General features: G+C 47.1%; 1 protein-coding gene and 1 pseudogene across 8 annotated transcripts in view; both read left to right on the forward strand.

Annotated features, from left to right (window-relative positions):
- The window catches only part of CBFA2T2 (CBFA2/RUNX1 translocation partner 2), a 160,316-nt gene extending 153,502 nt beyond the window's left edge, over positions 1-6,814 (forward strand). For 5 of the 8 annotated variants that reach the window (XM_021078108.1, XM_021078110.1, XM_021078109.1 and 2 more), the window contains one exon: positions 1,690-6,807. In XM_021078108.1, coding sequence (XP_020933767.1) covers positions 1,690-1,989 — 300 coding nt within the window. In that variant the 3' untranslated portion in view covers positions 1,990-6,807. Of the gene's footprint in view, positions 1-1,689 lie in introns of all 8 variants that reach the window. The other 3 variants (XM_021078106.1, XM_021078107.1, XM_005672845.3) reach the window with 1 other exon arrangement.
- On the forward strand, positions 5,476-13,523 carry LOC100154267 (annotated as a pseudogene).

Genomic DNA, 14,341 nt, shown 5'->3' on the forward strand with positions numbered 1-14,341 from the left:
GGATATTCTCTTGATGTTATAAAGAACTGAGTGTTTTTTTGTCAGCTTTTAAACAACAGAAATTTTATTATCTCATCCCCTTTAAATGATCTCTCTCAGTATGGCAGTGTTAAGCATGGTGATGTGAAAATGAAAATGCCTAAATAGGAATAACCGTCGTAACTCCAAAGTATGAAATTCTCTGGAATGCAATTTGCTTGAGGATCTATGAAGATCTTAAGAATTACTTCTATCTATGCCCTATTTTGGTCTTCCAGTGGTGGTGCTGGCAAAGTTGAGGCAATCCCTAGAGTGTATTTCCTGAGAGGCCTCTTGTGTTAGAAGGAAATCTGTAGTCCTTTCCAATGCTCTTTGAATCTAAACTTGTGCATTGGGTATAGTGGAGGCAGGAGGTCCAGGTTCCAGGCCTTGCATAGCTGCGTGATCATTTTATAACCTCAGACAGGTCCCTGCCTTCTGGTCCTCAGTGTCCCATCTATACAATGCAAGAGGTGGGCCAGGTGGCCTCAGGGTCCTTTTCAGTACTTGTCAGTTGTTTTATACTTAAGCAAGTGTCTGATATTATTGGAGACAGGGTCTTTCTTCCCTGAGGATCAGGCCACGCCTCACAATTGACTCTGCCATTCTGGAAGACTTACAAGGGAGGAGGTAGCTAGCTGATGAAGTCCTGACACCTAAGAAAAAAAAAGCCTTGAAGTTCCCACTGTGGCATAATGGGTTAAGGATCTGGTGTTGCTTCAGCTGTGGCGTAGGTTGCAGCTCCAGCTCAGATTTGATTCCATATGTTGCGGGGGTAGTGGAAAAGGAAAAAAGAAAGCCTTGCTTTCCTGGTAGCTTCTCCTAGCCAGTGCCATAAGGCTTTTCTCTTGTAAGTGGGTCATAGAGGCTGCAGGTGCAGAACACTCGTGTGTCCCTGGTGAAATCCTCACAGGAGCCTGCAGGGAGGAGAGTACCAAGGGGCAGGTGCAAGAGCTTTCCTTTAGGAAAGTGCACAGAATAATAAGAAAACTCCTAGGCCTAGACCTCAGGGCCTTCGGTTCTGTGGTGTAGTGGGGGGCTTCTCTAAACAAGCCACAAGTATTCCCATGATCCCCAGCCCCCCTCTGATGAGATACATCACTGAAAGGAGAAGGAGAATGGGCACAGAGGAAGTAGCACAGCTTTCCACACTCCTGTTCGTCCACCCCAGTTCCCTAGCAGGTGATGTTTTTAAAGATCAGGTATTGCCAGTGAACACGATCAAGATATTTTTCCATTGGAAAGGGTAAGGAAGAAAACTTGGTCTAACAAGTGTGGTCTGGGAATAGAGAGCCGTGATGGGGGAGCTCTGGGATAGAAGTTGGTTTGGTTGCCAAGGATTGAAATATGAGTCAAAACAATGAGTTTGCGCCTTTAGCAGGACATGAGACTTCCACCCTGCTACACGCCCATAGTGATGCTGTGTGTGTGTCTTCACGTACCCCCATCTCACTCTCCTATCGGCCTGGGATGGGTAGTTTTCCTGTTGTACAGATGAAGGAAACTCAGAAAGCAGATAGTAGAAGAGGCAGGACGAGTACAAGTATATGCAGCTCCAAAGCCTGCACTCTCCTCATACAGCCCTGCTTCCTCTTCTGTAGTGCAGGTGACAAGTTGTGACAAGCCTGCCCCCCAAGATCCAAGCAGCTAACTGATGCCTGTGTCTTACAGAACTGCTGGAACTGTGGCCGCAAAGCCAGTGAGACCTGCAGTGGCTGCAATATCGCACGATACTGCGGCTCTTTCTGCCAGCATAAGGACTGGGAGCGGCACCACCGCCTCTGTGGCCAGAACCTGCACGGCCAGAGTCCACACAGCCAGGGCCGGCCGCTGCTTCCTGGAGGGAGGGGCTCCTCAGCCCGGTCTGCCGACTGCAGTGTGCCAAGTCCAGCCCTGGACAAGACCTCGGCAACCACCTCGCGCTCCTCAACACCTGCCTCTGTCACGGCCATCGACACCAACGGACTCTGAGCCCCAGGTTCACGTACCCCTGATGGCCTCACAGCACAACAGAACACTGCATGGGAGGCTGGCTGTTTGAACCAGTGCAAGTAGCTGTTGGGCCATCATCAAGAAGTGAAGTGGAGGCAGGAAGACTTCAAGCCCAGCAAACACTGTTCCACAGCCTCTCCAGACACCTGCCCTAGTTTCCTGTCTGCGTTCTTGGGGGAATTCATGAGCACACAGACAGCTGACTGGAGCTGCCCCTTCCATGGCTTCCTGGTTTATTCCTCTCCCGGCTGAAGCTGGCATGGCCAGCCACTTTTCAGTGAAGACCACCAGCTCCCCTCCCTGCCTCGTGAGGCACCAGACTGTCGAAAATGCCCAGCCAGGCTGGAAGCAGCTCATCCCATGCACTGTCCTGCAACAGAGGCCCAGAGGCTGATAGCAAGCTAGGGAGGAGGCCCCTCCTTCCCAGAGAGTGGTTCCTCTTGCCCCTGAACAGCTCCTTGAGCCCCATTTCCGCCCTCAGCAGGTGCCACTGATTGACTGGTCCCATGGGGACTTGGGCAGGCAAAAAGCAGCACTCAGGACTCCCTCCTCAACCCTGCTGTTCAGACTAATTCTCAGAAACCACTGTAAAAAAGTCACCGTTTCAGTAAAAGCACCCGTAATAAAAAAATAAAACTTCCACCAAGCATCACAGATCCTTTCGGACAAGATTTTCCAACTTGGTGGCTCTTTTAGTTTGGGACCCTTTTTTTCCTCTTATTTGATTTTGCTTATGCAGAAAATAGTTTTCAGCACATGGATTGGTCTGAGGGAGAATGCGACTCAATTGTGAACAGTCTGTTCTCTCTGAGCATGTTGGCCAACCAGTATCGTCAAATTATTGAGTGGATCATCTATTGGAAATGCAGAACCTTTTGTCACCGCTTGGCTCTTCGCAGTCATCTTGTACCATGTCATTTTATCTCAGACCACGCACATCCAGATCTCTGCGCGGATCTTCTTCCCATGGTCTCTCTTTGGCACCTCTGAAGCCACAGTTGACTCATAGAATGTGATGTGGTGTAGCTACATCTTGCCTAACCAGTGAAAGGCCTGGTCACGTCTGAGCAGCCCTCTTGGACCTAAAAGAATTCTTCAAACCTTGTCATTCTACGTCCTATGTCAGTTTATTACTGGGCATCAGTTTCCCTTCTTCTCTTTTGTTGCTACCTACCCTCTTTGAGCTAAGAAAAGTTCTGTGAAATGTGACAGCCATTTGAGAGAGCCTGACCAATTTTCCTTCCTGTCTTCAGGGAGTTTTCCAGCTGCTTACCTGGCTCTCCAAACATGACATCACCTGTACTCCCTTTAAAATGTTAGAAACTGCCACACACTTTCTTCCCTGCCATTCGAGTTCTATTGGGAACCCAAGGAGCCTGAACCTCCCCCCCTTTCCACCTCCAAGCTTCCTGCACACTCTTGCCCCAAGGAATCAATTGGGGTGAGTTGATTGGCCCACTCCTGCTGGCCCTTGAAAGCTCTCAGTAAGGTATCAGCATAGGTAGAACTGTCCTTTCGTATAAGTATATCTAAAGTCCCTAATTTATCTTACCCAAGGATTTTCTGTCTTAAGCTCAGGGAGTTCCCGTTGTAGCTCGGGGGTAACGAACCCAACTAGGATCCATGAGGACTCGGGTTTGATCCCTGGCCTTGCTCAGTGGGTTACAGATCTGGCGATGCTGTTGAGCTATGGTGTAGGTCACAGACACGGCATGGATCCCATGTTGCTGGGGCTGTGACGTAGGCCGGCAGCTACAGCTCTGAATCAACCCAGCCTGGGAACTTCCACATGCCACGGGTGCGGCCCTAAAAAGACAAAAAGAAACTCAGTCCAAGACACCGTTAAAATACCTGGATTTCAACTACATAAAGTAAGGTATCCCCAGAGAAAAAATGACAGATAGTTACTTTATTGTGGAACTCCTTGAGCTGCAGCAGTTGTGGTGTTCTGACTAATAGGGATGAAATCAGTACCCTAGACAGGAGTTGCCTACATCTCCCTGTGATATTCCATGATGTTCCATGAGAGGAGGTCACGGAGCCCATAATCAGCAGCAAGAGAGTGTCTCCTGGTGTCCACTGGTTCTTCCTCAGCTCCCTTTTTCATCAGCAAGGTGGCTGAACATCTGGGCATGTTCTTTACATCCTCAGTGGCTGCAGGACTATCCACTGTATCTCAGTTTTTTGTTTTTTGTTTTTTCTGGTTGGAATAAAGAGCCAAAACCAACTGAGTACTATTCATCAGGGCTCAATGTCAGTTTCTACAGCTAAAGTTTAGGTTTAGTGTGCAGGGCCTAGCTGACTTTTGTGGGCTCTGGTTCCAATGACAGCTTAATTTTCAGAATTTTTGTAACGCTGTTCTAAACTGCTTTACTTATATGCTACCCAGAGGCCAAGCTGAAAACTTAAGCAGTGTTCCACACTGCAATTCAGTTTTTAGGCCTTTTGCTGAATTAATTTAGGTTAGTTTCATTCATAAGTTGATAGGGCATCTGTCTCTAAGATTTTTTTTTTTTGCTTGCACCCATGGCATGCAAACATTCCCAGGCCAGGGGATGAACCCACACCACAGCAGTGACAACACCAAGTCCTTAATCACTAGGCCACCAGGGGGCTCCCCAGACTTCCTATTTCAGTGTAAAGAAACCTTTTCTCCAGCTCCCTCTTTTCTGAAATTCTTTGGGAGGAGAAGGGACACTGACTTGGTGGGGTGAGGACACTGGAGGGGCAGACACGAGGCCAGGTTCCCCACTTGGTTTCCTGCGTCTGCTGGTACCACTTCAGCTACTAGGGTGAAGGTGCAGATTCAGGCTTCCTCCTTTCATCTAATTAGATTTAGATATTTTAACATCAGACTGCTTAGAGGACCAAACTCTTTATAGTTTGAGGGGACAAAAAAAAGACATGGTGGTGGTACTGAAGGCATTGTCAGAGTAGTCACAGGCTCTTCAGTGTTGTCCGAGAAGCCAAAAGCAAATGAGACACGTGCCTGCCCCCTGTCAGAGCACATCTGGAGAATGAGGCCAGTGCTCGGCATCACCCACTGACAAGTGATGGGACACCACTGCCCTCTGCCCAGTGAGGAATGGTTGCAGGAACCAGAGATGACCAGAAGTGGCCAACATGATCTTCTGGTTCTGAGGGAAGCTTGGGGGCTGGATCCTCATATCTTCAATTGCCCTTTGGGGCCCCACTGCCTGCATCATGCCTGACTCCACCCAGCATTAAGAACAGACCCAGGTTAATTCCACCTGCTCAGCAATAGGCAGCCCTCCTCCTGAGCTGTGAGCACTCCACTTGGAAGCATCCTTGCAGCATCCAAGATGGGACTCAAGCAGATCTGCTCAGGCACAGTCATGGGACTCCAAGGTCACAGAGCAGGTGGATCTTGGACAGTGCTGAGTCATGTATGGCTCTCAGTGGATCTACATATGGAAACAAGACCCATCTCTCCAGCACGGGGCCATGTCTGGCATTGGCTGCAATGGGCCCTCTGCGGCGTGGATGACCTTTGCACATCTGGGCCAGGTGGACCACCAGGAGCTCCTCACTTCTTGGTGTCAACATGAGCATTTTCAGCTTCTAGATGGAAAATCTATACTTCACTTTGTACAGCCTTGTCCCAGAGTCGAATTGATCTGCAGTGCTGTCACCTGCTTGCAAAGAGTAGACTTGTTCTGGGTAGTTCTAGAAGATTTCTCAGCAAGTAGGTTTTGAAGGTTCAGCAACACAATGGCAATTGTGTGGTCACGAATTCTTTGGGATGAGATCATAAATAATGACCAGGTGGCTGTTTGTCCTGGAAATTATAGATGGGATTATGGATTGAGTAAATCATTTAAAATAGAACTCATCTTGGGAGCTTTCTTCAAAACTGGTTTCCGGGCTCCCAGGTCAGTAGACCAAGCCAGCTTTCTTAGATTTTTTTTTTTTTTTTAAGCTATTTACAGAGAACTGGGTGGTGGCATGTTTGAACCAAATGTAAGAAAAGCCAGAGGGACCTGGACTATTCCAGCATGGGCTAGCTGGCCAGCTGTTGGGGAGGAGTCCTGCCTGGGGTGGGGCAGGGTACTGGGCGAGCTGTTGAACATAGTCCTTCCAACTCTGAGTGTTTGTAGTTCTTGTGAAACCAAAACGTTGACTACCTGCCTCTTTGCCCACGCGTATTGACATGCTCAATTCCAAAGACAATGGTGCAGGTGACCTCTTCCATCTTGAGCCAGGAGAAGGTTGAGGCCTGAGGGCAGACCTAGCATCTTCCCTTTGCCTCCACAGCCCCAGAGATGGCACTTCCCCTGCTACCCCATCTGGTCAGACCCACAACTGCCCAGTGTACATTCATTGATGCTTATACCAAATAGGGCATGTGTGGCTGGCAGCTGGCAGGGACAGCCCCGTCCCTGTGTTGGAGTTGGCAGAGAGAAGCAGCAATAAGCATTTAGGTGAATGGCTGAAAGTGCTGTTTGGCTAAGAGGCCTTCAGTCCACTTTCACAACTTTCCAAGTTCCTGATGAGGCTACAAAAGCTCCATAAAAGAAAACCAGTAATGTAAATAAATCAAAAACTAAGCTTCCAAGCGTAGTTTTTAAAGGGGGATGATGAAATGATGAATGTGAAACCACCCACAGGATGCGGTAGAGTCGGTTTTTCTGTGCTTTGTCATTTTACTCTGATAGGAACTTTTGTTACTTAACTCTGTGCATAACTTATTTAATGTACTGTATAAATGAACCAAAACTGTTAAATATGTATTTAGTTTGTTCTACTTAAAGTAGTCAATAAAAAGGCTATATTCCTTTTCTGACTCAAGCTGAAATGGGACTGTGAGGGAAGATGGTACATAATACTTTTGGTGTTTTGTTTTTATTATAGTTGATTTAGAGTGTTCTGCCAATTTCTGCTGTACAGTAAAGTGACCCAGTTATACATATATATACATTCTCTTTGTCACATTATCCTCCGTCCTGTTCCGTGCTATAGTGGATATAGTTCCCTGTGCGGTACAGCAGGATCCCGTTGCCCATGCACTCCAAATGTAACAGTTCATCTACCAACCCTGGACTCCCAATCCCTCCCGCTCCCTCCCACTCTCCCCCTGGCAAACACAAGTTTGTCCTCCATGTCCATGATCTGTTTCTGTTTTGTAGATCATTTGTGCCATATTTTAGACTCCACATAAAAGTGATAGCATATGGTGTCTTTCTCTTTCTGACTGACTTCACTTGGTGTGAGAGTCTCTAGTTACATCCAAATTGCTACAGATGGCGTTATTTGTCCATTTTATGGCTGAATAGTATTCCATTGTATATATGTACCACATCTTAATCCATTCATCTGTCAATGGGCATTTAGGTTGTTTCCACGTCTTGGCTATTGTGAATAGTGCTGCAATGAACAAATAAGTGCATGTATCTTTTTCAGTGAAAGTTTTGTCAGGATATATATCCAGGAGTGGGATTGCTGTATCACATGGTAGTTGTATATTTTAGTTACCTGAGAAACCTCCATACAGTTTTCCGTGGTGGTTGTACCAATTTACATTCCCACCAACAGTGAAGGAGGGTTCCCTTTTTTCCACATCCTCACCAGCATTTGTTGTTTGTTGACTTGTTAATGGTAGCCACTCTAATTGGTGTGAGGTGGTATCTCTCGTAGTTTTTTGTGGGTTTTTTTGGTTTTTTTTGTTTTTTTTTTTTTTTTTTTTTGTCTTTTTGTCTTTTTTGTTGTTGTTGTTGTTGCTATTTCTTGGGCCGCTCCCGCGGCATATGGAGGTTCCCAGGCTAGGGGTCAAATCGGAGCTGTGGCCACCAGCCTACGCCAGAGCCACAGCAACGCGGGATCCGAGCCGCATCTGCAACCTACACCACAGCTCACGGCAACGCCGGATCATTAACCCACTGAGCAAGGGCAGGGACCGAACCCGCAACCTCATGGTTCCTAGTCGGATTCGTTAACCACTGTGCCACGACGGGAACTCCCTCTCTCGTAGTTTTGATTTGCATTTCTCTAATAATTAGTGATGTCGAGCATTTTTTCATGTGCCTGCTGGCCATACATATACTTTTGTAAGATGTCCTGCCAGCAGGCTTCTGTATCCTTTCTGCCTTGTTCCTTGATCATCAGAGATGGGGAGGCTCCAGCGTTTCTTGCTATGGCTTAAGAGCACCCAGAGGAGACATTCCATTGTGTCTCAGTGGGTTAAGAACCCAGCATAGCCTCTGTGAGTGTGGTTCGATCCCTGGCCTCACTCAGTGGGTTAAGGATCTGGTGTTGCCGCAAGCTGGGGTGCAGCTTGGATCTGGCATTGCTGTAGCTATGGCATAGGCCTGCAACTGCAGCTCTGATTTGACCCCTAGCCTGGGAACTTCCATATGCCACAGACGAGGCCTTAAAAAGAAAAAGAAGAAAGGGGCGGGGGGGAGAGCACCCAGGGGAGTGAAAGCAGGCGGTCCTGCTAAGGAGGTGGTTCCAGCTACTGGACCTCTGGGAAGCCAACAGAGGGGCCTGCAGTCAAGTGCCAACAGCAGCTTAACAGATGCTCCCAACTTCTTGTTAGCTCTTCACTGTTAAGTGATTTTTTAAATGAGGAAAGTACAATCATAGAAAGTTTGAAAAAATAGGGTGGTGGATCTGTAGGTACTTTTCTGCAGATAACTCTGTATTTCCTTAAGCATTTTTAACATACCTAGACTTCATTCATGTCCTTTTTACACTGGTGTTAAATCATAAGTTCACTGTTGTCTGCACATTTATTTGTTTAATGGTTATGTGATTTAATCAAGGCTATGATTTTCCTGAACTTTTCACCTCCTATTGGGCAGTTGCATTGCTTTCAAGTTTTCTCTAACATACTGAGGTGAACTTCTTCCTTGGCATGATTTATTTCTTAGGGATAATTTTCCAAAGTGGGATTTCTAGAACTGAACTTTTATTGGGTCCTTGAAGCCTGTGTTCAGACTGCTTTCCCTGAAAACACAAACAAACAAACTGCTTTCCCTGAAAGCCCACCAGCTTGCTATGCCTCCAACAGGACCCAAGTAGTACTTTCCATGACTCTGTGGTGGTCTGGCCAGCTGCGACCTGACACAGTTTGCTGCGGGCACACCATGAGCACCTGTATGTACGTACAAGGTCTTGGGCTTTCAGTCCAGTTTCCTGCCCAGTGACCCAAGGCCTCAATTCCCAAGGCCCTGGCCCCAGCCTCACTCCTGTCTCTTGAATACCCAAATCTGGCCTCAGCCCTGGAACTGCTTCTGAGCAGCCTTGCCTAAGATGTTTGTTGGCACCATCAGCTTCAAAGACCCCCAAAATGAAAAAAAGGGTTGGGGGGAGTTGGTTATCAGATCTCAGGGTAGGGAGAAAGATGGTCATGGCCTTGGCTCCAGGAGGCAAGGTGGGGGCTTAGCTGTATGATCTCTCTTGCAGATGATGCCAACTGCCAGTCTTTCTCAACAGCTGCCCAGGGCTGCAGGCCACCACCCAGAGCAATTACAGTATTTCAAACCCCATGACTGTCAGTCTAGCACAAAAGCATATTTGGTAGACAAGTCAGCAATCCGTAGTCTGCCTTAACCCTGAAAAATGATCCCAGGGACTTAAGTGATACTATAGTAAAGTACTGTGTTAAATTTGCTGTACTGTACTTCCCTGCTGGCTCAGTGGGTTAAGGATCCTGTGTTGTCATTGTTGTGTCTCTGGTTACAGCTGTGGTGCAGGTTTGATCCCTGGCCTGGGAATTTCTGCATCAAAAAAGGTTTCTTGTTTGTTTGTTTGTTTTGCTATAGAAATAGCAGACTGAAAATTTTTCCATTATCCTAAACACCTGGATGCAGGGTAAACTCTAATGAATAGACTTCACTGAGGTCATAGAGTAAGAAAGTATAGGCAACCCCCGAGGGCCAGGAAAAAAAGTAAGAGTAAGTGGAAACCATAGAGGGCAAAAGAAATTCCAGCTTAGGGTTTGAGGGATTAACTGCCCCTACAGGGGAATGTGGCACTAGGCTTTGAGCCTATGCAAAATGGAGAAACAAAACCAGAACCTCTCTTGGAGTTCCCATGGTGGATCAGTGGTTAACGAATCCAACTAGGAACCATGAAGTGGGTTCGATCCCTGGCCTTGCTCAGTGAGTTAAGGATCTGGCATTGCTGTGAGCTGTGGTGTAGGTCGCAGACATGGCTCAGGTCCTGCATTGCTGCAGCTCTGGCGTAGGCCAGCAGCTACAGTTCCGATTAGACCCCTAGCCTGGGACCCTCCATATGCCGAGGGTGTAGCCCTAGAAAAGACAAAAAAAAAAAAAAGAGAAAGAAAAAAAACCCAGAACCTCTCCATGAAGCCAAGTCACTGACTTTGGCCTCATTGAAAAGGCAAGCAAAGAAAATAGACCTATCTGCAAAGGGAAGTGAGCAGAGAACATTTCTATCTGGCCCTGCTGCAAAAAAGAGAAAAGCTGACCAGAGACTCATGTCTGCTCTCTCCTGGGGCCGAGATTCAGATTCTCATTACTCCAGAGGTCAAACTGGGCTGAGAAATTAAAATGATTACTTACAGGCTTGAATCTCCAGGTATCTGGCAGAAGCAAAAATGCAAATACTCTAGAAAAAAATTTTTATTTCTTTCTTTTGTCTTTTTATGGCCATACCTGTAGCATATAGAGGTTCTCAGGCTAGAGGATGAATCAGAGCCATAGCTGCCGGCCTATAGCACCACAGATGCAAACCACATCTGTGACCCATGACGCGCAGCTTTTGGCAACACTGAATCTTTTAACACTGAGGGAGGCCAGGGATCAAACCCACATCTTCATGGATACTAGTTAGGTTCTTTACCCACTAAGCCACATCGGGAACTCCAAAAAAAATATTTTAAAATCATGTTACATATCAACCACATATAAATTGTCCAAGAAAATGAGGCACTCTGAGCAGCAGCAGAAATAATAAAAATTTGATTGTGTTCTCACCAACTTGGGTTTGACCTACAGCCGCCCAGGAGAAGGAGGCTGCCCAGCAGTGTCCTGACCTCCCAGCAGGGGCAATAATACTTCAGTACATCCGTGGTCAGGCCACCTGTTCACATATGTGGTATCGAAGGTCACTATGTCACTGCTCTTTAATCTGCTGTTTCTAATCAGAATAAACTGGAACAAGTAGCAAAGGAATTGTTGGGAGTAGCACAAATCTTGAAGGAAAACTTGGTTGCTCCTATTATGAATCCCTATGTAAAGCATTGCATTAAAGTGAAAAGCCTATATGACATGATAGCAAAAGAGAGGTTTTCTCCCCTCACAGCCAACCTGATCAATTTGCTTGCTGAAAATGGTCGCTTGAGCAATAACCCTGGAGTCATTTCTGCTTTTTCTACCATGATGTCTGTCCACACTGGAGAAGTACCTTGCAGTTATCACTACATCTCCTTTCGATGAAGCCACTCTTACTGGATTAAAAACAGTCCTGAAGAGCTTCCTAAGTAAAGGGCAAGTATTGGAAGTTAAGATTGATGCGACAATCGTGAGTAGAATGATTGTCCATATTGGAGAGAAATATGTCTGTGAAAACCAAGATTCAGAAGCAGAGCCATGAGGGAAATTTGCTGAAAGTGTTGATTTTCTCTCAGTGAAAATTCTTAAACTTGGAGCAACAATAAAATACTTCCTGGTGTTCTCTTGTGGTCCAACAGGTTAAGGATCCGTCATTGTCACTGCAGCAGCTTGGGTTGCTGCTGTGTCACAGGTCCAAACCCTGGCCTGGAAACTTCCACATGCTACAGTTGCAGCCAATAAGTAAGTAAATAAATAAAACCCGTGGAATTTCAGATACTGTTATTATCAGGCACAGAATATAAAATAACTCTGAAACCTCTAAAGATGGTGCTAAAAAAAATGAGCAAAACCTGAGAGACTAGGCAGATTTGAAAATAGAATCCTGGAAATTGCAATTATTGAAATACTGCACTACTGTTTGATATATGTATTACTGTATGATTCCTTGTCGTAGAGACACAGGGAGATGGAAAATAGGAAATAGTTGTTCCATTTGGAAGGTATGTTTCAAAGGAAGAGACCGTTCAAATTTTACCAAGGATGCAGTCAAGAAACCTACTGACTTGTGTTTCTCAATATAAAGGGAAATAACTGGCCTGAGATGATAAGGGTCTCAGTGAGAAAACACTCACCGACCTAAATTCATCCTTTCCATCTGTGCTTGTTTCTGATGCTGGAATTTCAAGGTAGTGAATTGGGTTTATCCCCTTCTCCACTTCTTCCCTCCCAGGAGGGCTGGGGAACCAGCAACAAACCACCCCCAAGTCCCAGGGCAGCTTCATTGCCTGGTGCTGGGCACCCTCTTGTGGACAGAATCAGATTTGCTACCTCTTGCCTCCATTCACAAACCAGATTCCTATCCTGGGTGCATACCCAAGCAACTTTTTTGGCCTCGCATGGGGCATGCAGAAGTTCCCCAGACAGGGATCGAACCTATGCCACAAGTTGTGACAACAAGGAATCCTTAACCACTAAGGCACCAGAGAGTTCCACTCCAGCAACTTTTGCCTTCCCTTTTGCACCAACTTTTTCTGAGGCTGCCCGTCTGCCCCCATTGAGTTCCAGAAATAATCGGGACTCAGCATCCCCACCACCTACCTTCCAAGGGCTTAGCTCTGAAAAGTCCACACCTGATCCATCTTCCGCCTCATGCTGTGCTTCCATGGCTCTTTCTTACTGTCCCATCTCCCATCCTGCAGCCCCAGGGCTTGCCCTTGCTCCCTCCTTTGTTATAGCTGCCACTGTCCTCCAGAACCTGGGCTGGTTTCCTTTACCAGAGGATGCCACAGATCTGCCTCATCAATGTATTTTTGACAGCAGGTAGCTCTTGGTGCCAGCTGTAGATCCAGCCATGTGACTCAGAGCAAAGCACTTGCTTGCTAAACTGCTGGTTCTTTGTGTGTAAATCAGGGGTGCTGTGGTCCCCACACCACTGGTGGTCCCTACACCACTGGGTTGTTGTAAGATGAAATATGGTCATATGGGAGTCACCCCTAGCACAGAGCCTAGCACCTAGAAGCCCCTGTACACAGAGGCTGCCATCACAACTCTGCCAATATGTAATGTCTTTGAGGATTCACCTTTGTCCCAGCATATCCCTCCTGGAGTCTGGTGTCTGGATTAGGGGGGGTTGTTTTTGTTTTGGGGTTTTTTTGTTTTGTTTTGGCCATACTCAAGGATATGGAAGTTCCCGGGTCAGGGATCACATCTGAGGTGAAACCATGCTGGATCCTTAACCCACTGCATCTGGCCAGGGATTGAACCCATGCCGGCCACAGAGATAATGTCAGGTCCTTAACCTGCTGTGCTACAGCAAGAACTCCCAGGCGGTATTTCTTTTGAGAATAACTCCCACCCACCCCCCACTTTTTTTTTTCCTTTCCTTTTTACAGCCACACCTGTAGCATGTGGAAGTTCCCAGGCTAGGAGTCGAATCAGAGCTGTAGCTACACCACAGCCAAGCTGCATCTACAACCTATATACACCACAGCTCACGGCAGTGCCAGATCCTTAACCCATTGTGCAAGGCCAGGGATCAAACTGGCCTCCTCACAGACACTATGTAGGGTTCTTAACCCACTGAGCCACAACGGTAACTCCAAGAGAAGAGCTTCATGAAGGCCTTTTATTTAGACCCATCAAAGGCTGTGTGAAGGGGACTTGGTGTGTTTTTCTCTGAGAGCTAAAGGGCAATGGCAGCCACCTAGACTGCTGCTGTCTTTCCAGCACCTGGCCTGGCACTGAGCCAGTCCCTGGTACAGGTTTCAATGTGTGCAGGTAAGTCACCAGCACAGGTGGGAGGAAGGTGAGAAGGCAGGTGCAGGGAGTGGGTGAAAGGGTGGGGTGATAGCTCACAGGAGGAGCCATGAGGAGTTCCCATTGTGGCTCAGCGGTAACAAACCCGACTAGTATCCACAAGGATGCAGGTTCCATCCTGGCCTTGCTCAGGGGGTTAAGGATTCAGTGTTGCTGTGAGCTGTGGTATGCGCGTTGCAGACATTGCTCAGAGCTGGCATTGCTATGGCTGTGGTGTAGGCCAGCAGCTACAGCTCCAATTTGACCCCTAGCCTGAGAACTTCCATATGCTGCCAGTGAGGCCCTTAGAAGCAAAAAAAAAAAAAAAAAAAAAGATGGAGCCATGAGCTCTCCCAGCTTCAGTACTCTGCCTTGACCTGGGTGCTACACCAGCCCCAGGTATTTCACCCCCCCACTGCATGCCACAAAGCAGGTGCCCAGTGGTTGTTGAAACAAGCTGAAGAGCCATCAAAAGCAGGGCACTGAGGACAAGGATT

This window comes from Sus scrofa, chromosome 17, assembly GCF_000003025.6.
Source record: "Sus scrofa isolate TJ Tabasco breed Duroc chromosome 17, Sscrofa11.1, whole genome shotgun sequence".
NCBI classification, from domain to species: Eukaryota; Metazoa; Chordata; class Mammalia; order Artiodactyla; family Suidae; genus Sus; species Sus scrofa.